General features: G+C 39.8%; 1 protein-coding gene across 2 annotated transcripts in view; it reads right to left on the bottom strand.

Moving 5' to 3' along the window:
- SLIT3 (slit guidance ligand 3) overlaps positions 1-25,036 on the bottom strand; it is a 793,796-nt gene that overhangs the window by 206,560 nt on the left and 562,200 nt on the right. For both annotated transcript variants that reach the window (XM_005295705.5, XM_065554865.1), the window contains 2 exons: positions 11,876-12,019; positions 8,911-9,074 (listed from right to left, as the gene is read on the bottom strand). In XM_005295705.5, coding sequence (XP_005295762.1) covers positions 8,911-9,074; positions 11,876-12,019 — 308 coding nt within the window. The remainder of the gene's footprint in view (positions 1-8,910; positions 9,075-11,875; positions 12,020-25,036) is intronic.

Raw genomic sequence — 25,036 nt, 5'->3', positions numbered from 1 at the left:
TTCATCAGAAGATTAGGACTTAAAGTAAACATTTAATTGGACACCTTCATATTTTACCCTCTTTTGGGGACTATATTCTCTGGCAAACAAGATCACATATTTTAAGATGGACTTGTGCTTCCTTGAGAAAGAAAGCCTATAGTATAGATCAACAAAGCAGTGTAGGAGACCTTTGATATATCCCGGGACACTCACAGGGTTAGCAAGTGAGAAGCTGGAATGACTGGAAAAAGAAACACATAGAGATCTGAATTGCTTCCAAAGCTTTTCTAGAAATGAAATAGTAAGATCGGTGTCATAGTTAAATCAACTGTCTTTTTCAATTGGAATATTTTTGGAGTGAAAGGAAATTAAGAGCTCTTATTATTCCATACCAAGTCATATTCCTCTCCCTTTCAAAGTGGCTAGATAACAAAGGAAGTAAGATGCATAGTGTCATGTAAACCTAAGCTTGCAAATGCAGTTCCATTGTGCAAAGACTTCATATTCATAAATATGATCAAATCCAAAATTCAATTTGCTCATTTCTCTTCTCCAATAAAATTCTATTCAGACAGATTTATTTAGCTATACTATTACGGCAAACACTCACTTGGACAAAAACTTTTAATTCCCTTTCCCATCTGCTTTCGTCCCAGCAAACCTGGTGATGAGCAACAATAAGCAACACCCTAGCTTCACTATGCTCTCACACCTCTGGGGGCATTTTCAGCTGAGCTTTTGTCTGTCTCTTTCAAAAAAGAGGTCAGGAGACATAAAATGTAATTGACCTTAAAAATAAAAACAAAAAAAAAATGTTACTTTTCAGCTGCCCAGATCACATGGCACTGTTCCATATGTCTCTCCCTGACTCTGCTCAAGCAAAATTCTTGCAAGCAGAAGTGCTAGGAGCTTGGCCTCAAGCAAGTTTTTCTGCAAATGCGACTAGGCTTCAGAGAAGCCTATTCAGTTCCAGATAATCCCCACTAGTGTCAAGTATAGTATGGGCTAACATAACAGCTGTCAGGTTTCAGTCTCCACCTCCAGCTAGGAGCTGCTGGAGGCCAGCAGGATAAGAGCAGGCTGGACAGCAAATCCCTGACCAGGTGTTACTGCAATACTGTAACTAGGCAGATTAGGGCATGGGGATATCTGCATTTATTAAAAGAGACAGGGCTGAATACTACAGGAATATGAATATCCAGTATGTGAATGATTGTCTTTGCTTAAGAAAATGGGGAGAATTTGGAAAGGATGCATCATAGTGTTTTGTAAGTTATAGGAACCACTACTAGCATTTAAATAAGACATTTCATGTAGAAAACAGCTGATTACACTCACTTAACTTGCATAAGTTTTAAACATTTAAAGGAATAATAACACTGGTCTACAATTTTTGAGAAGTCGTCTGCTTCAGAGATAAAATGTGCTATTTATTATGTATTTTGATGTGCTGAATTCAAATACGACAATTAAAACAACTTATTGGCTACTGTTTCTAAGATATTTAAGTTTTTACATTTTATGTCTATGTATATTGTGTAGATAGTAGAGTTTTAATCATAAATTGTAAACCTAGGTCTTTTCATGTGTTTATGGTTGCTTTACATGATAATATTTCACCTGTCCTGTTTATGTAACACTTTAAAAATCAGCAAAAGAGTTATATAAATAAAATGTATTATGAAACAAAAGGCAAAAAACTATTCTGTACATAGTTTAGTCCTATTCAGTGTCTACTCGGCGCTTCTTGGCTTGTCTCTTGTATTCATTAAATGGGGCATCTCTTGTCACTGTCCAGCAATAGTCTGCAAGCATTGATGGGCTCCATTTGCCCTGATAGCGTTTCTCCATTGTTGCAATGTCCTGGTGAAATCGCTCGCCGTGCTCGTCGCTCACTGCTCTGCAGTTTGGTGGAAAAAAATCTAGATGAGAGTGCAAAAAATGTATCTTTAGTGACATGTTGCAACCAAGGCTTTTGTATGCCTTGAGGAGGTTTTCCACCAACAACCTGTAGTTGTCTGCCTTGTTGTTTCCGAGAAAATTTATTGCCACTAACTGGAAGGCTTTCCATGCCGTCTTTTCCTTGCCACGCAGTGCATGGTCAAATGCATCATCTCGAAGAAGTTCACGAATCTGAGGACCAACAAAGACACCTTCCTTTATCTTAGCTTTACTTAACCTTGGAAATTTTCCACGGAGGTACTTGAAAGCTGCTTGTGTTTTGTCAATGGCCATGACAAAGTTCTTCATCAGACCCAGCTTGATGTGTAAGGGTTGTAACAAAATCTTCCTTGATTCAACAAGTGGTGGATGCTGAACACTTTTCCTCCCAGGCTCCAATGACTGTCGGAGTGGCCAATCTTTCTTGATGTAGTGGGAATCTCTTGCACGACTATCCCATTCACAGAGAAAACAGCAGTACTTTGTGTATCCAGTCTGCAGACCAAGCAAGAGAGCAACAACCTTCAAATCGCCACAAAGCTGCCACTGATGTTGGTCATAGTTTATGCACCTCAAAAGTTGTTTCATGTTGTCATAGGTTTCCTTCATATGGACTGCATGACCAACTGGAATTGATGGCAAAAGTATAGTATGGGCTAACATAACAGCTGTCAGGTTTCAAAACATTGCCATTATGCAGTAAAACAGCTTTAAGACTCATCTTTGATGAATCAATGAACAGTCTCCACTCATCTGGATCGTGAACGATGTTGAGGGCTGCCATCACACCATCGATGTTTTTGCAGGCTACAAGATCACCTTCCATGAAGAAGAATGGGACAAGATCCTTTTGACGGTCAAAGAACATGGAAACCCTAACATCACCTGCCAGGAGATTCCACTGCTGTAGTCTGGAGCCCAACAGCTCTGCCTTACTCTTGGGTAGTTCCAAATCCCTGACAAGGTCATTCAGTTCACCTTGTGTTATGAGGTGTGGTTCAGAGAAGGAGGATGGGAGAAAATGTGGGTCCTGTGACATTGATGGTTCAAGGCCAGAAGTTTCATCCTCTTCCTCTTCCTCGTCTGACTCAAGTGAGAATGATTCACGGCAGTCCTTCTCCGTGGGGTACTGGGCGTATAGCTGATGGAATGTTTGGATAATGCACAGTCCACTTTTTCTTCTTTGACACACCTTTCCCAACTGGAGGCACCATGCAGAAGTAACAATTGCTGGTATGATCTGTTGGCTCTCTCCAAATCATTGGCACTGCAAAAGGCATACATTTCCTTTTCCTGTTCAACCACTGGCGAAGATTTGTTGCACAAGTGTTGCAGCATATGTGTGGGGCCCACCTCTTGTCCTGATCTCCAATTTTGCAGCCAAAATAAAGGTGATAGGCTTTCTTAACCATAGTGGTTATACTGCGCTTTTGTGATGCAAAAGTCACTTCACCACAAACAGAGCAGAAGTTATCTGCACTGTTCACACAAGTACGAGGCATCTCTGCTCACTTTGGCTAAACAGAAATGTATCCCTTTGCAAAATCAAACACTGACAAATAAGAGAGCACGACACTGTATGATTTCTAGAGCTGATACAGGGCAATTTGTTCAGCAGAGTGATGTAAGCTTCGTTATGATTGCATCATCCATGACTTCTAGGAATAACATGGTGCAATTCATATCATGTATGACGCAATACCAGCTTCAGATTGCATCATTCATTGTTTTGCCTAAAAAGCCAGTACTGTCCAAACCCAGTCATAGATTTATTCATAGATCCAGTCAAAGATGTATTTTAGTCATTTCTGGTTTAAATTGAAATCCCTTCCCTTTATAATTCACTTATCCTCCGCCATTCCCAAGTCAAGGGTCCTATATACTGACCCAAAAGCATATCTTGAAAACTAGAGCCAATCAACAATTTTAAGCATCATTTTCGTTCTCAGAGACCCAGAATTAGTAAAGTTTGACTACATTTATTTCAGAAGCATTTTGACTGTAGAGCAGTGTAATAATACTTTGCATCTTTCATCTAAAGATCTCAAATAATGTAAAGTATACATGCATACAACTCCACTGCAGATATGGAATAATTATAACCACTTACTCTAGGGAAACCAAGGCACAGAAAAATTAAGCGACTTGTCTAAGGTGTATCAATAAGCTGGCAACACAACTGGAAAAAGAAGTTCAATTACCAGGCTCTGCTCTCATCATTAAATAGCCCTATCTCTTCATTCATGGAGTTCTCTATGTAAGGTCCAATCCTGAGGCCATGAGATTTTTGGTTCAGTAAATGCAGTGTGCACCTCAGCCTTGGGCCCACAATGTAGAGGGGTGAAGTTTCAGTCTGGTGTACAGGGAAAGGCCAGCACTATCACAAATAATGGGGACTACGCTCTAGTCTGGAGCTCCAGTTCAAGAAGTTTGAACATGTTTACCACCAAAATGGTTGCTTAGAACCCAAATACAAATACAAAGACAGGGAAAGACAAATTGCAGGTACCATGAACAGCTTTTATTAGAAGCCTTTGATGCAGCTATTGATAAAATACATCATTCTCTAGTCTGATGACAAGGGTTATAGAAGAGATATGAAACTGTCCCTGAACATACAGGTGCTTATGTCTTCATTTTCAACACCTGTATCAAGGCTGCTGCCTTCTGATTGGATTGAATTACTGGGAGGCGGAGTTTGAAAGGATAGATTTGTGTTGGCAGATGGCTCATTGTCCTTAAATAGTTCACCCTGTTTTTGGTTTGCACAGACCTATCTGGTGCTGTAGCAGCTAATTAAATCAGTTAAAAATCACAGGTGCCCAATGCAAGAGGAATTAAAGAGCCAGGTTTAGTTATTAGGGCTTCAAATGGGAAAGAAGTTCATGTTTCTACACTGTAGGAGGGGAAGCTTTTGTGATTTGGTGCTCTTAGAAACAAATATTCTTCAACCATCATCAAAAGCGGAGTGGGGAGAGTTGAGCAGGTAGAACTTCCATCAGTTTTCAAATGCACAAGAAACTGACATATATATAAAATACAGGCACTCATGCACGCAAACATATATACACACACACTATACAAACAAAACAGGAATCTTGAGTGCAGGGAGAGCTCTGTGAAATAGCCATTGTATACAGAGTAAACAAGGATTCTGACATTTCTTGAAGTGACAGTGAGCTACCACAGAGGCAGCAAAACCTGATACTGGATTCTTTTTATTCCCCTAAAGACCAGTGCTGCTTTACAAAACAAAGCTTAACTTAGTCAAAAGCTACCAGGCAGAAGAGCTTTTTTTTTCCCTACCGAGGATGGGATCCTCCAGTAACACAGAACTGACATGTCCCACTGAAGAAGCACTCTGTGTAAGCTCAAAAGCTTGTCTCTTTCACCAACAAAAGTTGGCCCAATAAAAGATATTACCTCACCCATTTTGTCTCTCTAATGTCCACAGTATCGTTAGCTGACAGTGAGCAGATGCTGCTGAGGAAGGAAAATCCCATCATGCTCTTGTATTGCTGCTACTGAAAATGACACAACATACCCCCTTTATGAGCATATTGGAGGAAGCTTGCACTGAATCTCTTTCCTTGACACACTCATAACCCTGTGAAGATGTTGCTGCTCCACCATCATCAGGTACCCGGCAGTAAAAGCTTGCACACTGGGCTGGGAGAGGAGCGGGGGGAGCTGCCTTGATGATGGAACAGTCCACAAGGAGAATAGAATTTACCTTTGCAAATACTAGCATGAAGCAATAGGGAGGGAATGAAGGCAGAAGAAAGTACCAACTCAAGAAAAAAGCCTCCAGAAATTAATTACTGTCTTGTATAAAGTTTATTGTTTACTTATCAAAGCCTGAGCCTATGCTCTTCCGTCTAACCACATATCTCCAAATGCTGTCCTGACACCACTCCTAGATACTGATGTCTCAAACTCCACTGGGCAAAACTTCAATGTCTCATCTTTCCTCCCAAGCCCTTCCCACAACTCCATTATCTTCCCCTTTTGCCCCAAGATAACTTCTGAGTCACCTCCAGAGCTTGCTTTTTACCCCCCCTCCTATTCCACATGACCACACCTTTTCTCATTCAAATCCCCCCTGAAAAGACACTTTTGTGAAACCTTGGAGAATCCAAAGGAAGAAGAATCTGCACATCTTTGGGGTTGGGTTTTGTGGACTTTCTGGGATGGAACTCCATGACATGGAGCCCATTTCTTCCCCAGTTGCTATAATGCTAAGTACACCGAAGGTGAACTAATTGTGGGTCTTGTACTGAGAAGGGCTGGGCACATGCATCTCCCACAGATTTCAACAGAGCTTGGCATCCTCCACACCGCTCAAGTTCAAGAACCATGCCAGGTTATTAAAATGGGGCTGCCCTCCCGCCCCCCTCAAAAATTATTAATACATTGACTACTTTTTTGACTGAAAGACATGCTTATTTCAGGCAAATTTACTTAGGAATTTATTAAGGGGCTAACATAAATAAAATGAAAATACCAGTAGCCCTACATGAGAAATTAATTTTGTAATCTCTGAGCAGGAAGGTATAAACTGTAGATTTACAACATAAACTATTTTCCCATTCCTTCATTGAGCAACAAATGCAAGAAGCAGATGAGAAGGATCCCTGAGTCAGCAAAGATAAACAGACAGATCACTAAGTATCCTCATCACAGCAGTGCTGATGCAGGACTGTCCCTGTGAAAAGATATGCATTGCACACCTCTGTTTTTGCTTTAAATACATAATGATCCCACATTTTACATCCCTGTTTGAAGACATGTTGTGGCACAGCCCAAGATAATGTCATAGTCCTCAAAAATAAAAAGTGGAAAAATTATATTTTTCTGTTGCATTCTAAGACAGAGGAACAAGCTAAGTTCTAATGCTGCCTCCTTGAATGCACTCTGAATCAGTTTACAAACAATGATTCATCAAAATATCTAATGGAATAGTACTTCAAAATTTCCGCCCCTATTTTAAATGAATAGAAGAACTATGATTCTCATTGCCATTTGGAGCTTTTACTAACAAGGGCAAGGACAAAAACTCTCTTGAGTTTTTCAATAGTGTTAGTTTTCAACCAACTTAAAGCCATGTTTTGGAGCCTGCACACTGCATGTCCTCCTCCCCTGAAGCACACACCAGGAAAGCTCGAGGTATGCCTTCTCATGGGTGTTTGATATTATTGAATTGATAAGCAAAGCTGGAACAGATGGACTGAGAACATGATGGACTGAAAAAAGAACACAACAGAGGAATCCAGACAAAACATTACTCTCAAGACCATTAGGTGAATTGCTGTCCCTTCTCAACTCTGATCCTTCAAAAATTGTATCTGATGGTCTCAGCTTTTTTCCAATGGCCTGTATCACTGCATAGGATAGGAACATGTAACACATTTTGATATTTGCTTTGCCCTATTAATAGAGTAAAATAAAAATGGCAGATTGGGATAGATTTAGAGTCATTAACTTCTTCACAGTGTTCTTTATTTTGTAAATATCCATGACTTCTCCATTCTCATTCCAAGTTTCTTTAAAGGCGAATATTGATGACTAGTTACTATGCTACAGGGATGGGCCTAAACCAAGTCCCTGGCTCAAACACCCCATAATTTAATAAATTAAGACATGGCTCTAAACTGCATGACTTGAGCCTGCAACTCAAATTACTTAAAGGCTTTAAGCCCTGCCTACAAGACTGTCTGATTGCAAATGAAGTTATCCTTCTTTTATTTTATCAGTAAAGGGCAGTTTATCTGAGAATACTGTTTGCTGAGACATACAATGCAGCAATGTCTTGTTTTGGGCTGCTGCCATTCATTCTCATGCTACATCAGCTTATAGTGCCATCAGTCTTTTACTGTCAGGAGTACAATTAATCATGCTGTTTTTTCGGGGGGTGGGGAGGGAGAGGACAAAAATGATAGTAATTTTTATAGAAAACACTGAAAAGTATTTCATCAATGACAGTCATTTTTCTTCTCAATACATAGCAACAGATTTTCTTACACTGAAATTCTGCCTGTTCCTACAGCATGTCACAAGTACAGTAAATCTGAAACCTATGCTACCAGTACAACACACACATGAACAAACGGAGTCTGCTAAATTAAGCTGTATAAGGCGATATCCCTTTGTTGACATCTGGTCCGGAAGATGAAAAAGAGCTAATAGTACAGTTTATGAGGTGGTGGGGATGAGGAAGAGCTGTATATACTACTTTTCAGATTATTTTCATCATCATCATCAACTAATTACACATACAGTAAATAACAAAATCTGTGGACCATACTCTAAGGTCAGTTTTGATTCCTTTCTTCCTAAGGACAAAAATCCACTGACTGCAATGGCAGCTTTGCTTGAATGAATAAAAATTAAGGTAGGAGCTTCTGGGTTGGATCTGCAGAAATTAGTTATGGATGGTAAAGCCCTGCTAATTCATATGGTCTATTTCCTCCTGTTCCCCTCGGGGGTCACAATTGTTCCTTGCAGTTTACGTAGGACCTAATCCACAAGGTTATTTTCTTTCTCTCTCCCCTGCGCCTCCCTCACGCCCCCCCCACGCTTTTTTTTTTTTTTTTTTTTTTGCTGAGTACTTACTCAGGCAAAGCTCCCATTCAAGCCAGGATTTGGCCCAATGTACATCCAGGTTTCTGCCCTTCCCAAATACACCATTTGGCATATGAATTCATCTGTATCTCCACTGGTTTTCATAGACATTTTATAACCCAGCATTCTTTAAACATTAAATGTCAAGGATTTTTTAAAAAAAGACAAGCTACAGACTGGGCTCTTTTTTAATCCATAACGTAATTGGTTTTCTGGAGGACTAACTGAATTTCCCAAATTTAATTTTAAAAGATGCTCCACAGTATCCATTATAGCAAACACTGTCCTGCAGATTTGATTAGCAGGCTCTCTGGACCTGCTTATTTCTGAATTGAAAGTGCAGTACAGCCTGGATAAATGAATTACCTGAGCAGCGGAACTTCTTGCTCTTGATCTGGCTGATTCGTTTGTTGGCAAGGCGACGTGGACTGCTGCATCGAGCGCCGCTGGTTTCTATCGGATTATCCTGCAGGTAATCAGCCAGCCACTTCAAATGGCAGTCACACACAAATGGATTCTGAGCTAAATGTCTGCAAGAGGGATGGGATGTTTAATCAGAAATGACCTGTGACTCTGTACTCCATCATTGTTTTTCACAAACGCAAACCTGAAGAGTAGAGTAATTGAATAAGCTCCCAAAAACTCAGGCCTGGCGGAAGCCACATGGAGCTGCACATGAATGGGAAAATTCTGTGAGCTATCGTATTTCGTAGCTCATTAAGCCTGCTGCAAGTCCTTTCATGGAGGAAGCAAAAATTAATACAGCAAAGCCTGATTCAAAGGATACAGATCTTCTGTCTCCAGTGTTTTCACTTGGAAGCCTGACATGATGTATTGTAATAGAAACACATCTTTCTAGAAACACCTGATTTGAGAGAACATTTTGTGCCCTGGTTTCAAAAGAAGTTTTATTGACAAGCTCAGCTTCCTAGGGATAAAAATCTGGATAAGTAAAGGAGAGCACCTTGGATCACTGGGCAAAGCCACAAATGAGCCACAGGCCTTCACTCAAGAGTGAAATTAATGTTGCATATCCTATTCAGGGCTGATAAAAAATTTTTGCATTGATTTCTCCTCAATCTAAAATTTTAACTTTTCAGAATAGACAGCTGATGCAAACTAGGGCCTGACTAATATAATTCAGCAAAAGCCTGTGTGAAATACACCAGTCTAGTTGGAAAGGTATTTCACCAGACATTCAAATTGCGGTGATAAAGTTCCTCTGGATTTTCTACAAATATTTCAGGTAGAGGCCTCTTCTGCTCCGCTTAGGCTCCCAGAGGTTAAAACAAAAGTTATTTCTGGAGTTGTTTTGGTCCTCTTTGTTGGGCTCAGTGAGGTATTAAATAAAGAAAGTTTGTCAGGACTCTCTCTCTGAGCCTGCTCCCATGGAAATCAATGACAAAACTCCCACTGACTTCAAAAGGGAGCAGGATGCGGACCTCAATCATGAAAGGTCCATTTGTTGGAGAACTGGATGTGGAAAGATGTTAACTTGTGTTTATGAGCAGAGGTATAAGGACATATTCCTGGAGAGTTGTGGTCCTACTAGTATTTAGGCATATTTTTCTCTCCAGCTCATATTCCATCCACACTAAATTTATTTTGTTTCCTTGTTCCAGGTATGTTTAGAGGTTGTGGCTTAATATAATGAAAATAACATGCCACCCAGTTGTGGTGGCAGCACCCGAGAGAGTGGAGTCAAATGAGTGTAAAGGGGGGGGAGGAGGGAGGAAATGTTCCTTACAGACATTACCCAAAGAGGCTAAACATTGTTGCTGCATTGAGCCTGTAAAGTAAAGCCACTCCAGTACTGGAAGGTCCAAAAACTAAATCAACAGTATGTGATGGCAGGCTGTGCTCCATGCTTTAAAAAAAGGCAGAAACTAGAAATCAACTACAACATCAAACTGCCCACGGAGAAGTGTCTCAATGCGAAGCAATGAGGAAAGCTTGATGTACACTCTAAGTAATGGTCCCAAGCTCTGTCTAGAAAAAACATGGAACCCAAGAAGTAACTTTTATAGCTTAACATTTTAAAAATATCGTTTCACTTGGTTTGTTGAATTCATGCACAGCTAGCATTTGCAACAGAGTCATATTAGCAAACTTTTAGCTTTATCTGAAACGAACTGGTTTATGCATACATGTACGTTTTATATAAACCAGATCCATTTATACATCACAGAAATATTTATTTTAATGTCTGCTTGGATTGGTGCAGCAGGTGGCTGGCCAAATATTTGTGGCTAATTATCTTCATGATCCCAGCCTCTTGAGCTTGTTTGTTGCTAAAAATAACAATTGTACATTTTCTTTTAGGTGAGCAAACGTACACAAAATTCATTTACATAGTGCAGTGCCTGTCTTGCACTATGTGTGTGCATACAGACACATACAAAGTTTTAGGTCCTTTTTTTAATGAGTTTGCCAGTCAGACTCTGAGAAAGGAGTATTATTCTTTCTTTGGAAGTTCTCACAGCTTTATGATGAAAAATCTTTTTTTTTTTTTAAATGGAGATATCCTATCTTCTAGAAGTGGAAGGGACCTTGAAAGATCCCTAAGTGGCCCCCTCAAGGATTGAACTCACAACCCTGGGTTTAGCAGGCCAATGCTCAAACCACTGAGCTATCCCCCCCTAAAATTTTATCTTGTAAAATATCAGTTATGATATATACTTATGTATCCAAGAAAAATAAGCGGTTTCTGACCCCTTTCCTAGTCCTAATGCTTTAATATCTTCTCACACTAAGACTCAGAGAAAACACAATAGATCCATGTTTTTTTTTAAAATTAATATTTTTACCTGGACCAAATGAATAATAACTTACAGTGATACACATTTACCCCGCATGCCTAGAATGTCAATTAAAATGTAGCTTCAACTCTTATGAACTATGCAGCAGGTCTCAGCGTCCAGTAGGGATAAATAACAAATATATATGCTCACAGAAAACCATTATGCACATATTTTTAAATATAAAAGTCTGCTGTGCATATACCCTACATAGAGTCAAATGCACATGCCCAGTATCCTCCCTATTTAAAACCACTGAATGTCCCCGAATGAAATATTTATATTCATTAATAAATTTATTATATTTATAAGACCCCTGGAAAAGAGGTAGAACCTTGTAGAATTTGGCAGTTCTGAATTTATTCTATACTTTTCTTTCATGTTTTTCTTTTATTTCTGCCAAAAACCGGAAGCTACTGGCCTTGGGTTTCTTCAATATTGTCTTAATGCCAGATGCAAAGGCAGTGCAAAGATAGGGAACATCTTTGGGGAAAAGGGAAGAGCTGTCAGTTGTAGTGTGTCTGCGTACTCACAGAGTCTGGATCGATTGGAGAGGTGCAAAGAGCCCCTTGCTGATGGTCTGCAGTTTGTTGTCATAAAGAGATAGCAGGTTGAGATTCTGAAGATCTTGAAATGTGTTTACCCTGAGGCAGTTGATCTTATTGGCATTGAGAAGCCTGAAAGCAGAGGAAAGGTTTATAATTCACTAATATTGTAATTACCAGATAAAGAGAGACTGAACTTTCGGGTTAACCTAAAAAAAATGAAACCACTCAAACCAAATCATTCTACATTAAAGGTCCTTGGTCTGCCTGTTACCTTAAAAGCAAAAAACCCTACAGTCACCATTAGAGCTATCAAACTGAGGGACATATACAGACATGGGTATAACAGAGCTAGATAAGCAAAAAAAAAGTCCTGCAAATATATTTTTGTGCACATAATTTGTACAAGATAATTCCAGAGGAATATTGCATAGGGGTCATGGAGAGAGCTTGCGCCTTAATAATGGTTATATAATTTACATAAAGAGATGATCAAATAGTTGCCCTCCTCCACATAGTGGCTATTGTATGGAAGTCCACTGTAAGTAGGGTGACCAGATGTCCCGATTTTATAGGGACAGTCCCGATTTTGGGGTCTTTTTCTTATATAGGCTCCTATTACCCCCCACCCCCGTCCCGATTTTTCACACTTGCTGTCTGGTCACCCTAACTGTAAGAGGCAGACAGGGCACTTCTTTTAACCTCCAGTCAGCAGGTGTTTGAACCCTGTATGAAGCTGCTGAAGTTCTGACCACCTCATTGCAGATGTTGTGGCTAGTTAGTTCTATCAGAGAACTGAAGAAGAGAGAGAGTCTCCTGAGGGACAGGAAACTAGGGCAATAGATTCTGGAACAAAAATCTAGGGAGAGCCAAGCTCTCTTGACAGTTATGCCTGTTACAGGTTGAGTTACTAATAAAGCCAAAACCCTGGAATGGAGTGAATTTGAACACTTCACTCAGGGCACGCTTACATGAGGGACACAGACTGGCAGTTCACCGTACATAATTGCATACAAAGTATTATTATAGGAGAATATTCCATTTAGCTTCCATAGACCCTGAGCTATTTAATGCTGGCTTGCAATGATATGCAAAGATAGACCCTTTACATTTAGTGTAGTCCATAGATATCACAAGCAACATGGTTTCTATGATGACCATAAAGAGATAAGAAACAACAAAGTCAATCACACTTCTCTATTACCTTGTACATCCCATCAATCTATGTTCTGTCTATGGGCTGTAAACTCCAAGGGATTATCTATATGTGTGTACTGTACAGTGCCAAGCATATAATCATTGCCAAAAATGTACATTAGTAACATAATAAATAAATGTAATGTGAACCTTATTTAAGTCTCATCGCTTCTAGTTTCACAGCTTATCCACCAGCATTAACTAATTGGAATGATCATTTTGGGGCCAGACTGTAGCTGTCAGCTACTGGCCACATTAGTGCAGAAGGGTGAGAGAGACCATGTAGCAGTGGAAGTTTCAGGAAGAATTCTGACCAGCTCAGCCAAGATTTCTCCAGAGGCTTTGGGGAATACATGTCAGAATGGGAGTTTCACAACCCTTATGAGGTGCAGGTTCACTCACCCCTTTGAGAGAATAGTACAAACAACCATAGTGTCTGCCTTCTCCACTTCAGTTATGTCAGTCTCCTGTGCAGGTGTGCAAGGGGAATAGTACAGAAGAAGGCATCTCAGTGCCTCTCCCACCTTGCACATCTGCACAGAGGACACATAATAATCCAGATTTACTCCATTCATCCAGAAAATCAATACTGAATGGATAGCACCAAGGAAAGCTTTCCCCTATCACCCAGTCATGGTCCCATCAACTCTGACATGTATGGATAATCTTCACCAGTAATAAGGGAGTGCAGTCTTCATTGCCCATTCAGGCACAACTTTCAAGTACTACCAACCTGAGCCATACTCAAGACTGTGGCCTACAAATTTAAGACCTCGCACCAATCTAGACATCATCTTTTTTGTGTTCTACTGTAGTTTCTGAAGTGGCTTATGTTTCTTCAGGACCTCTGAAGTGTCTTGGCCTAAAGCTTTTTCCCCAGAGTTGTTTACCTAAAGAATTCTATAGTATTTTATTTTTTGAGGGGATGCTTATCTTCATTGAAACGATTCAGTAAATCTGTCATCAAACATATATGAAACTGACCTCTCCATTTAACTTCAGTGATCCACCAAAGTTATCCATAAAATCCTTAACTATCTTTGAGCTTTCTGAAACTGACAATGGACTTTCACCAGGCAACAACTTTTTAAAAAGGAAATCTTATTCGAGTTGGTAAGACTGAAACAGTAAGGGTGAAAGTCTGTTGCAATGGGACCTGAATCTGATTGCTGCTTCTGTGTGCTGCCTCAATAATAATAATAGGATTGTGTTTGCAGGGAGAAAGGTATCTTTGCTTCCTGAGCAAACTAGCATGAAATCTTAAATAACACTTGAGGGTGTATTACACAGGAGTATTGTCTCCTGCACTAGCTTGCACCTCTAGCCCTAAGGACAATAGGGCACATTCTGTCAGGTAGAAGCACATGCCAGCTAGGGTCATGTCTTGCTGCTCCCTTTCTCCAACAAAGCATGCCATGCAGAGCTTTCTTAGTGCTATCCTACCTTTCAACTACAAGAAGTCTTTCATACAAATTAAGGCCATCACTACTCTGTACTCCCCATTTTATTTGGGGGGTGCCCCAGATATTGCACTAAAGTGTAACAATAGTTGTGCTAGTAAATACTCAGTTGTAATACTTGGAAACAGAGGGTCCTTTTCTCAAGGATTTACAGTGTATAGATCTTTGATGTAATAATGTGTCAGAATACAGCTTCCCTGCTTAACCAAGGAGGAAAAAAAATCAATATGAATTCACCTGGATTTTCTTCATGATGCCGTGCAGCAGGCTACTGGTCTATCATGGGGTAAGGTCCAATAGAGGGCAATGAGGGATAAATGTGGGCAGCTCTTGCTTGAATAAACAGCTTACAGCATTTTACAGAACTGAAACCGTTGCCTCAAATACGGGGCTTACAAGAGCACCCTGCCCCCTGGGCAGCTTAAAATTCTGTGACTGGTGATTATGTGGCATGTAACCCAAAATCTTACTGACCCTAGCTGTACTACAGAGTAATTTTCACATTAGGACACTTGAATAATTCCTCCAGTGTATTAGGCATGCTGAAGGTTTGCTTCAACAGCAGGCATCCAGATCATCAGTTAATGACTTGTTCTTATGATTTTCACTGTGTCCAAGACAAAGTAATCACCATTATCTCTGAGTTCTCATGCAGTACATGTCTCTCTCTCTCAAACTGATACTTCATCTCTTTATGAAACACAGGTCAACACATTATAGAAGGCATCATAAAAAGAGGCTAGGTTTTGAGCTGTTCCCCCAAACAGGCACTTATGAGCCCTTCAGCTATCACCTCTCTTCTTATCTACTATCCCCATTTGTTATTTCCCTCTTTTAATGTAAAATTCACTAACTGCTGTGTTTCAAGAGGACTGTTCCATGATCATATTAAAAACACATCGTAGTACTGATCACAGTGCCCCGAACCATCCTCCAGCTGTCACTTGCTCAGAGCTGGATGATTTGTACTGATGCACCAATGTTGGATGAAGTAAAGCGCACCATCTGCAAACTGAAAAACAATGCACAGCCAGTGCTGATGGCATTCCCTCAGAGCAGCTAAAATGCGCTATTGGCCCTGTAGTAAAATCACTTCTGGCTGTCTTTTGCCTGGTGTGGAAAACTGGAACTGCCAACTGCCTGGAAGGACAGTAATGTAATCTCACTTTATAAGGGTAAAGGACTGTGCAGCGAATATAAGAGCTACAGGACAATCACCTTGTTGTCCATGCTAGGGAAGATGTTTGTGCATGTTCTGCTGGTGTGTTTGGAGCCCTGCTGCATCAGAAGCGTTGCCCCCAACAGTCAGGCTTTACGAGGAACAGGTTAGATGCCATTTTGGCCCTCCGCTTGCTGTCAGAGATACATCATGAGTTCAAGTAGCCCCTGCACGTGGCGTATGTCAATCTTAAAGCTCTGTTTGATTCAGCTAACTGAGTCATGCTCTGGAAGGCCTTAAAGGGCGTAGGTGTCTCAACCACTGGGTGATCTCTCGCTCTCAGACCTTGATTATGTGGATGACGTCGTTCTTCTAGTACAGAGCCCTGACAGGTTTTGCAAGGCACTCCAGCAAATGGAGGAGGAGTCAGCTAAGGTTGGCCTCCATGTTTCGTGGTCAAAGACAAAGCTGCAAAATCTAGGGATCAGGTCTACCCATGACCCCAATCTCTTTGACTAATGAAACTGTCAAAGCAGTCTCCAGCTTTTGCTTTTTGGGATCTGTACTCACCAGTTCCTCACATGGGGGTTCTTCACCGGATTGGCATCACAGTATCTGCCATGGGTCTTTTACAATGAATATGGAATCAACATCATCTCGGCACAACCACCAAGTTCAGGATCTATTTCAGCTGTATCCTCTCCGTACTGCTGTATGGTTGCGAAACATGGACACTATGGCGCTCAGACTGGGCAATTCCATACAAAATGCCAAAATTGTACATTGGGCATAAAGTGGAACAACTTCATTTGTAATGCAGATGTTTACGGTTGCTCCGATCTACAGATTACTGGGGCCACTGTCCACAAACAGCATCTTACACTTTTCGGACATGTCACAAGAATGCCACAAGACATTCCAGTAAATGCCGGTCTCCAGGTGGCTTGTAACATCCGGGATAAAATTCCACCAACCGAGGATGGAGGGGACCCGGAGGCAAACCCCCTGTTACATGGGTGTGTCAAGTCTGTTCCGATGTTGGACTCTTGGACTGTCTAGCCTTGCTACCACATAGGAAAGGACCAAATGGTGAACAATCACTACGGCCAACCATTCAGCTAAGTGTTGAAGAAGAAAAACTAGTACTGATACCGTATGAGATTACAGCGGCACATGCAAATTCCTTCCCTTTGGGCTTGGAGGATAGATTTGACTTCACATCCAAATTGGGAATCTTCTCCATTGTGCCTCCTTTTCTGCTGTTCCTCCAGCTCTCTCTGGATCTCTCCAACAACCCTCTAACATTCCCAGTAGCTGTTGCCAGTGATTTATGGTGCTGCTTTTGATACCCTTTTAACCACTATCCAGAAATGTAACCCCACATTATAATGCAATCTCTCTCTCATTTCCATTTCCAGCCCCATACTGATCACATCAACAGGATCTCTGACTTCAGCTCTGGATTTGAGTATCTGAAGGGATATTTTTTATTTGAAGCCAAAATGTTACTTAATCTTCACACATGCCTGTACAGGATTGTGCACCACAGTTTGAATCAGAATCAGCTTCCAGAGTTCCTGCACTATACATCTGAAGGAAGCATTTTCTGATATTCTGCACCACTAGCTCTGTTTTTAATGACTGAAATTATTATCTCGCATTAATGTGTGCAGATATAAACCATGCCCTTCAGTTCAAACCATGTACTATGGCAACAACAGCAGAAGAGGCACTGAACACGAGATACAACAGTAGCAGCACTGGGAACAAACTATTTTAGAGTAAGTACTCCCAATTCTTGGAATAAAATAAACCACTTTCTGTGAACCACACCCTGACAGAGGAGTGATTGCTCAATAGAGTGCACCCAACCCACCAATCAAGGAAATAATTTAACAGAGAGAGAGATACAGCAGAACTTCTACGCCCAAGACTGAGAGACTCATTGAGTGGCTGAATTTTACCAGTAAGTAACACAAGTAGAACTTTAGGAAAATGCAATACAAAATGTGTTTTGATATTTCTTGCCAGTGGTGGCACTACTAGCTCATGCCTATGGGGGGCTAAACAAGATGCACGACAATAGGAATTTAAAGAGTGGTGCCCCTTCCATGCTGCACATCCCTCACCTGAGGTCTAAAAACTATAAACAACAATATTTATAATGTCATACACGTCTACCTCGATATTATGCTGTCCTCGGGAGCCAAAAAATCTTACCGCGTTTTATTGAACTTGCTTTGATCCACTGTAGTGTGCAGCCCTGCCCCCCCCGGAGCACTGCTTTACCGCGTTATATCCGAATTCATGTTATATCGGGTCGCGTTATATCGAGGTAGCGGTGTATTTATAACAAAAGGGAAAGAAGATATCCTTAATAGACTACTATAGTCTCATAGGAAACGGCAACAGGTGCAAGAGCAGAGTAAGAGACTTACTGATCATATAAGTACCGTACATACAGAAATATCTCAAAACAAAACGGTTTTCAGAACTGTCCCTAAGGCATTTGAAAAGTAACTGTGTGTTAACTATAAAGTCAGCATTTAAATAAATAATAGCAAACAATTAGGAAAGGAGGAGTAAGAAAAACTCAAACACCCATTCTGAGCAAATCATGAACATCCCCAGTATTAGAAACCAGAATTTACAAAGTTTGACACTTCCCTGGTAAATATTTGCCACTATTTGCAGTAATACAACCAGACACAACACTGTGAGAGGTACCACTGCTGTGAGAGGTACTACGGAAATACAAATCTGGAGCGATTGAGTCTACACAACACTGTGAGAGGTACCACTGCTGTGAGAGGTACTACGGAAATACAAATCTGGAGCGATTGAGTCTATATATACACCCAAGATATATAGGCATACTTCCTACTTTAAGGATAACAGAAAGTAATGAAAAAAGGGACTTGTTTATGTGAACTAGAATGAGAACTGACATAACCAATTAGAACTGGGAACTCAGTTAATACACAACATACTTCTGTAACCAGCAGTTGCTGTTCTGTAGAGGATATATAGTACCCATGAAATATACCTCTAGTACCTGAAACTACACAGGACAGATACAGAAAAAACTTAGAGGTAGAGCAGGTTGGAATTTTTTTGTCAAAACATTTCTGACAGAAAATGTCAGTTTTAAAAATTCAAAACATTTAGAAAATGTGTAAATTTTGATGAAAATTCCCACCCAAAAAAATTTTTTTTAAGAAAATTTTCATTTAGGAAAATACTGGACTTTTTTTTTCAGATTTCTGCACTTAGTTTAGATTTTTTTCATTTTTGTATTGTTTTAATTATTGTAATTATTATGTATTATTGTTATTATTACTGCATTACTGTTGTAATAATCCAGTTGGACACTGATGACAAACAGGAGATAATTGTATCTAGTAAAGAAGATAAGTTGGTTGAATCAGTACTATTTAGCAGTTGATCTTAATTTTAAAATAATAAGATAAATTACAAATATTTCAGTGATTATATTATGCCGTATTAAATAACATAAATGAACCATGAAGTAGCCATGTATGGAATAGACTACCTTTCAGGAAAGTTTCTTCCAACCCCCCTTTAGTTAGAAGTTGACTTATGCCCTGAAGGATGAAGGTTTATATCCCTTCCAAAGCTCTTAATTACACTTTACTCCTATAACAACAACTTTGGATATTGTTTTAATCCATGTAAATGTCCTGTTTTATCCTGTTAAGATCCTGGCACAAATCATTACAATCAAACATGTGCATTAGGTAAACCCATGAAATAAATACTGATCTCAATTCCTCTAAAATATTATAGATGAGAAAGCCAGCTATAACCTCAACAAGCAGAAAAATGGATTCTGTTTAGACACTGCACCTTTTAAAAACGGTGCTCAAAAAAATGACAAGAGTTTCATTCTGTTTAGAGTGTTTTTGAAAGAGGGGATGGTTAGCAGAGTATTTTGCAGCCTTATCTTAGCAGGACCTTACCAATATTTCTCTTGCAACAAATTATGGTGAAAGTAATTTCCACTAATTTTTCTCATTGTGTTATCAGCCTAATCGGATGTGATTTATACACTGGTTCCACATGTGGTACAGCATTCAAAGATAAGTTAAAAATTCAAGAAGAAATAAAACCACATGCTACTTAGAGGGATGATGGATTATTAACTTAGCTCTCTGTTTTCATCCATCTGGACATGTTAAAAAAGTGTGGAAAAGATCACTCAGAAGTCTAAGAACCCATGTCTCCATAGTGTAAGGGAAAGTGGCTAAAGACCTATGGTTTGCACTCTGTTAAAAGCCCTGAGCAGTACACAACTCTATTACAATACTATGATCGCGTTACCTGAAAGAGCGAATTCGTCCAGGCACGCTGTAATAATAATGTGTTTCAGCTAAGTCCTTTGAAAGAAAGTGTACTGAGCTGGCTGAGTAATGGTATCAGATGTTCATAAGTTCCATCTACATAATTAAGATGGTCTCCCAATTGAATTATATACACAAGCACAGTGTCAAGTAATTAACATTTAAATAATATTTTGAACTTCCAAAACAAAATGATTGAAAATAATTGTTTTTTAAGAGTAAAGAGGGATGCTGATGAGGCTTTCACCCCAGTAGCATTTTTATTTTCTGCTCAGTGAAGACAAGTAATCAAACTATCAGCAAATAACTATATAACTCAAAGTTTGAAACAGCAGCCTAGCAACCTTAATGTACTCGGAAGACTGCAGGTTGCTCTCTGTTGCTAGTGGATGGATCAGAAATCATTCTAAGTACATTAATAAGCTGAGGGAAAGCAAAGGGGAGAAAAGCTGCACAGAGCCACTGTGAAGCTATTTCTTCTTCCTTTTAGTTAGCTTTGTATTATGATAACAATGACAATACAGTTAGAATTAAAACAGCCAATATTCTGTCACTTGACCGATGGGGCCGTTTGGGGACTTCTTTGGGGAAAATAAGAACATGATGGGAAAGGGCAGGCTTAAAATACGTAGGAGATTTGTAAGGAGGTAGGTGACTGAAGTTATTTGTATGGATATCAGTAGAATTCAAATCAAATGTGCACAACTCTTATTAAATACCTACAGCAAAAGGCTTCACCTACATTCAAAGTCCCTGTGTGGGAGATATTAAGGTATGTCTACACTGCAAACCTGTGTCAGCTGACTCGGGGTGACAGAGCTTGGGCTGTTGGGCTATTTAACTGCGGTGTAGATATTCTGGTGCAACCTGCAGCCTGATCCCTGGGACCCTCCCACCTCGCAAGACCCTACAGCCTGGGTTCCAGCCCAAGTCCAAACATCTACATTGCAATTAAACAGCCCTTCAGACCAAGCTAGCTGGCAAGGGTCAGCCATGGGTTTTTAACTACAGTGTAGTCATATCCTAAGAAGGGAAGCTGCATCAAGACACTGGGAATCAGGACTCGGGTTCTATTGACTTGCTCTATCATAGAGCAAACCACAACCATTTTTACTCACCCATATCTCAAGGGTGATGTGAGGCTTAATTAATGTTTGTAAAGGTGTTGGATCCTCAACTAGCTGGTTACATCATCTTTAAAGCCAGAAGTTAGCGTAGAGTGGTACCTAAGATTCAATACAGATAGCTGTGGCCACAAGGGTGTCTATATACAGTATTTTGACACCTTTACAATTTCTATCTAGGTGGAGCTTCCCAAATGCTGCTGTGATCGATCTGAAATATGGCCACCAACTGTTTGTATACAAATTGTATATTTTTTCCTGAAAGTATTCTCCTCTTGAAAGGTATTGCAAATATTGATGTCCTGAGCTAAAAAGACTCTCCCTCTGAGAAAGATGGAATACATCTAATGCCATTTGTTTATCAGGCATCAAAGTATTAACGTATCAGTGGATTTCACTAAAGAGACTATATTACAGATTAGTTGAGAAAGCAATGAGAAATTAAATGTCATTATCTCCAACAAAAACTAAGCACTGAAAGACCTACACTCTTTCCAGACTTAAGCCAGTATAATCCTCTTTGTAGTAAAATGGTGCGGAAAAGGCTAAGATTTTAAAAGAATTCCCCCCCCCCAATGAACTCTTAATATGCATCACTATGATACAGTTAGAAGAAAAAAAAGTGCTTGTCATTATCAGTAGTTGGCATAACTACCAATAAAAGATATTACAAAACTGTGATTAGCGTGCTATGGAAGATGAAGAAGGCTCCTAGCAGTCTGATATCAAGAGCACAAAGCTTGCTACCTGTCATCTGCCTCAATATATTTAAAAAAACACTGATGTATATCTTTTTCCATATTATGACTGACCACCAACATTTCTGCCAGGATTCAGCTGACAATGCCAAGAGCTAATTCATTATCAGTTTTTCTCAGCGGTTAAGAAAAGGAGGTGAAGACAAAGAATTGTTCCAGTGGAAATTAAAAAGGGAAATTCCAAAAGGTACAATTTAATTATTCATGTTGGAATTTAATCATGGTGCAGTCTAACATTTTTGACTATGACAGATTTTAAACACTTCAGTTTTACTTCTCTTCCAAAAGATGGCAGCTCAAGTTGAACAATGAACTATACTGGGGTATTTGTGACTGTGAGGAAAGAAAGCAGTTGAATTACCAACACCTCTCGTCACAGCCCCTGGGCTTCCTGATAGGTTCTCCAATTTAGATACTGACCCTGTTCAGCTTATGAAAGCTAATGAGATCATAGCTGATGTATAGACACATAACACATCAGCTAAGTTTGTAATATTACCACAAGAGTAACATAAACACAGAAAGCTTGAAAGGGAAAAAAAGCACTGCAAGCAGCCTGAAAATAATTTTAAAGCTTATTATACAGATCTATACAGAGAACCTTCTTCTCTACTCCGGATTAGACACTGATCTGATAGTCCTCCTGTTCTCCCCAGACAACAAGACAAAAGTGTCCCATGTGATTCTGCTAAGAATTGAAGATGGTCACTTGTTCCATAAGTAAAATGCTGTGATTGGTGCCATGGTAAGCAATCCTTTGTTTAGAAGTGACAGGATACACTGTAAAGCGAAATGTTCCAGTTTGTAAGGTGCCCAATAAGGCCCAAACTCACAAGGTACTCAGCTCCCTCAACTCCCAGTAAAGGACTGGATTCTGGGAGATGCTCAAAGCCTTCTAGGACCACAGCTTCTCCAAGGTATAGGTTTCTCACAGAATTTAGTAAATGAAAATCTTACATGGCTTTCCAGCAGATGCTGTTTATGTATGAGATACAACAATCCAAATAAAGCACAAGGAAATCTGACAAATTTTAGACCTATACAAACATCTGCTCAGTCAAACACCATATTGCATTCACTGAGTCTGCCTGTTTCTAATGTAACCATTTAACCTGAGATACAGAGCATCTTAATGGAACATCACTATCCCCTGCAGTGCTTCCAAGCTTGTTTAATTTGCAGTGAGAACACAAGTGCATGGTCTGCATAGCTTTTTCAAAAGAAAACAAAAACATCCCCGCTTTTTAGAGGGATTGGAATAAAGGCGTTGTGGAATACACATATTTCTATTTGGTTTCAATTCATAACCATTGAATTTTGCTTTGTTCTGGGTTTGCTCAATTCAAAGCAAAATAAAGTAGAAACCATAAATTATTCTTTTAAAAATACAAAATCATGACATTGACCCAGATTCACTCAGAAATACAAGTGGCTTAAGTCCAACAGTTCAGATGCATTCGCTCAGTCAGAAGTGTACTGAACATTTATTGTGTGTTCTGAAACAGTTAAAAAAACTGATCCAGGCAAGAAAGCACATGGACCCACGCACGCACGCACGCACGCACACAGAAAACCCTCACTGGTTTGAAAGACAGTTAAGTATTTTCAAGAGCAAGAGAGTGCAAATTCATTTTAAATGATTTTTCATCAATACCATGGGATTACAGAATGTTTTGAAGACTGGACTGCAACTGCATCTAGTTGTGAACAGAAATTGGTGCTTAGAAAGTGGAAAAGCTCTAGGGTCCTAGTTTTAAAAGACTGGGACGTCAGCTTGGCAGAAATTGCTTCATCCAGGCACCTTATTTATAAGACTAAATGACTAAACAGAAGAATTTCATGGGATAGGAAGAATTTATCTTTTATCGGAAGAGAAATACAGGTGTGCTGATGATAGATAACATGAGGTCACTAGGGAGTGTTGGGGGTAAGCAATGAATGGTGTGCAATGAAGGATTTTGTTATGGAAAATTATTGTTTGTTCACAGGTTTTGTTATTTTTATATATAATTTTGTAGCACTGGTTAAAACTAATAAAGATATGTTACTTCAAAGATTATATTGGAGGTGCTGGACACAGTGGTGCAGAGCTTGGTGCTTTCAAGTTTGCAGAGAGATTGTGAGAACTTTTCTGCCTTACATCACCTTGGGTGGGTTAGCACCTCTCTACATTCTCTTTGAGCTTCAGATTCTAACTAACTCAAATCCAATGGCTAAGCATCGAGAATTTGGTGGAAACGCTGTGCGATAACTGAATTCCACGTGGCACTCATCTAGAATTATAAATCAACTCACAGGCTAAAACTGGCACATAACCTCACCCAACCCTCTCTGGAGCTTCTCTAAGTGGTCTGAATGGCTTGGTGGTGCAAAACTGGGCTGGAGATGTTGTGATAATAGCATCTCTTGTGGAAGTACCAGAAATCTCATTACCAGCCAAAACCCACAACACAGAAGCAGAGGAAAATGAAAAGCAATAAGCGTTAACTAAACAAAAGTTTGATTGGCTTTTAGAAGGAAAAGGCCTGGGAAGAGTGTTCATTTGCACAAGTTTTCAAATGTCAGTGTAATTTCTCACTCTGTATAATTGTATTTTGAATAGACACAGAATGTTAGTAGTTAACACCACACATCACTAAAATTAGTGGGTTGGAACCGGGGTTTTGGCTTGAGCCCATCTCTAATTCTGGAACACCTTTAAAATGTGTTTTATCTGGTTATACTTCAGTCTACAGGCATTGGTATATTTATAGCTCACTCCCCCTTCAATGCACACATTTAACTCTGAAGCTCACTGAAATCACATACATATATAAAATGAGAAGAGAACCGTAAGCTTCTTGTGGATTGTTATGGAGGTGAAGCTACAAGAAGCCCATCATTTTCCAGGTACAAGCTCTCCAGCACACCAGCATATGGAAAGAGTAAGTACAGGGCTAGATACAAAAGAACAGAAACCACCCTGGAAAACTTTTTCTGTGCATAATTGTCCAATTGGCCTTAGTGAGATCAATCTCTCAAGATTTAAGATCAACACATCACAGCACTAGTATGACCAGTGACAGTGCAAGGCAAATTTCCTTAAGGAAC

Source organism: Chrysemys picta, chromosome 8 (genome assembly GCF_011386835.1).
Source record: "Chrysemys picta bellii isolate R12L10 chromosome 8, ASM1138683v2, whole genome shotgun sequence".
Taxonomy (NCBI): Eukaryota; Metazoa; Chordata; order Testudines; family Emydidae; genus Chrysemys; species Chrysemys picta.
The sequence above is the reverse complement of the archived record's forward strand: the minus strand, read 5'-3'. Positions and strand labels throughout refer to the sequence as shown.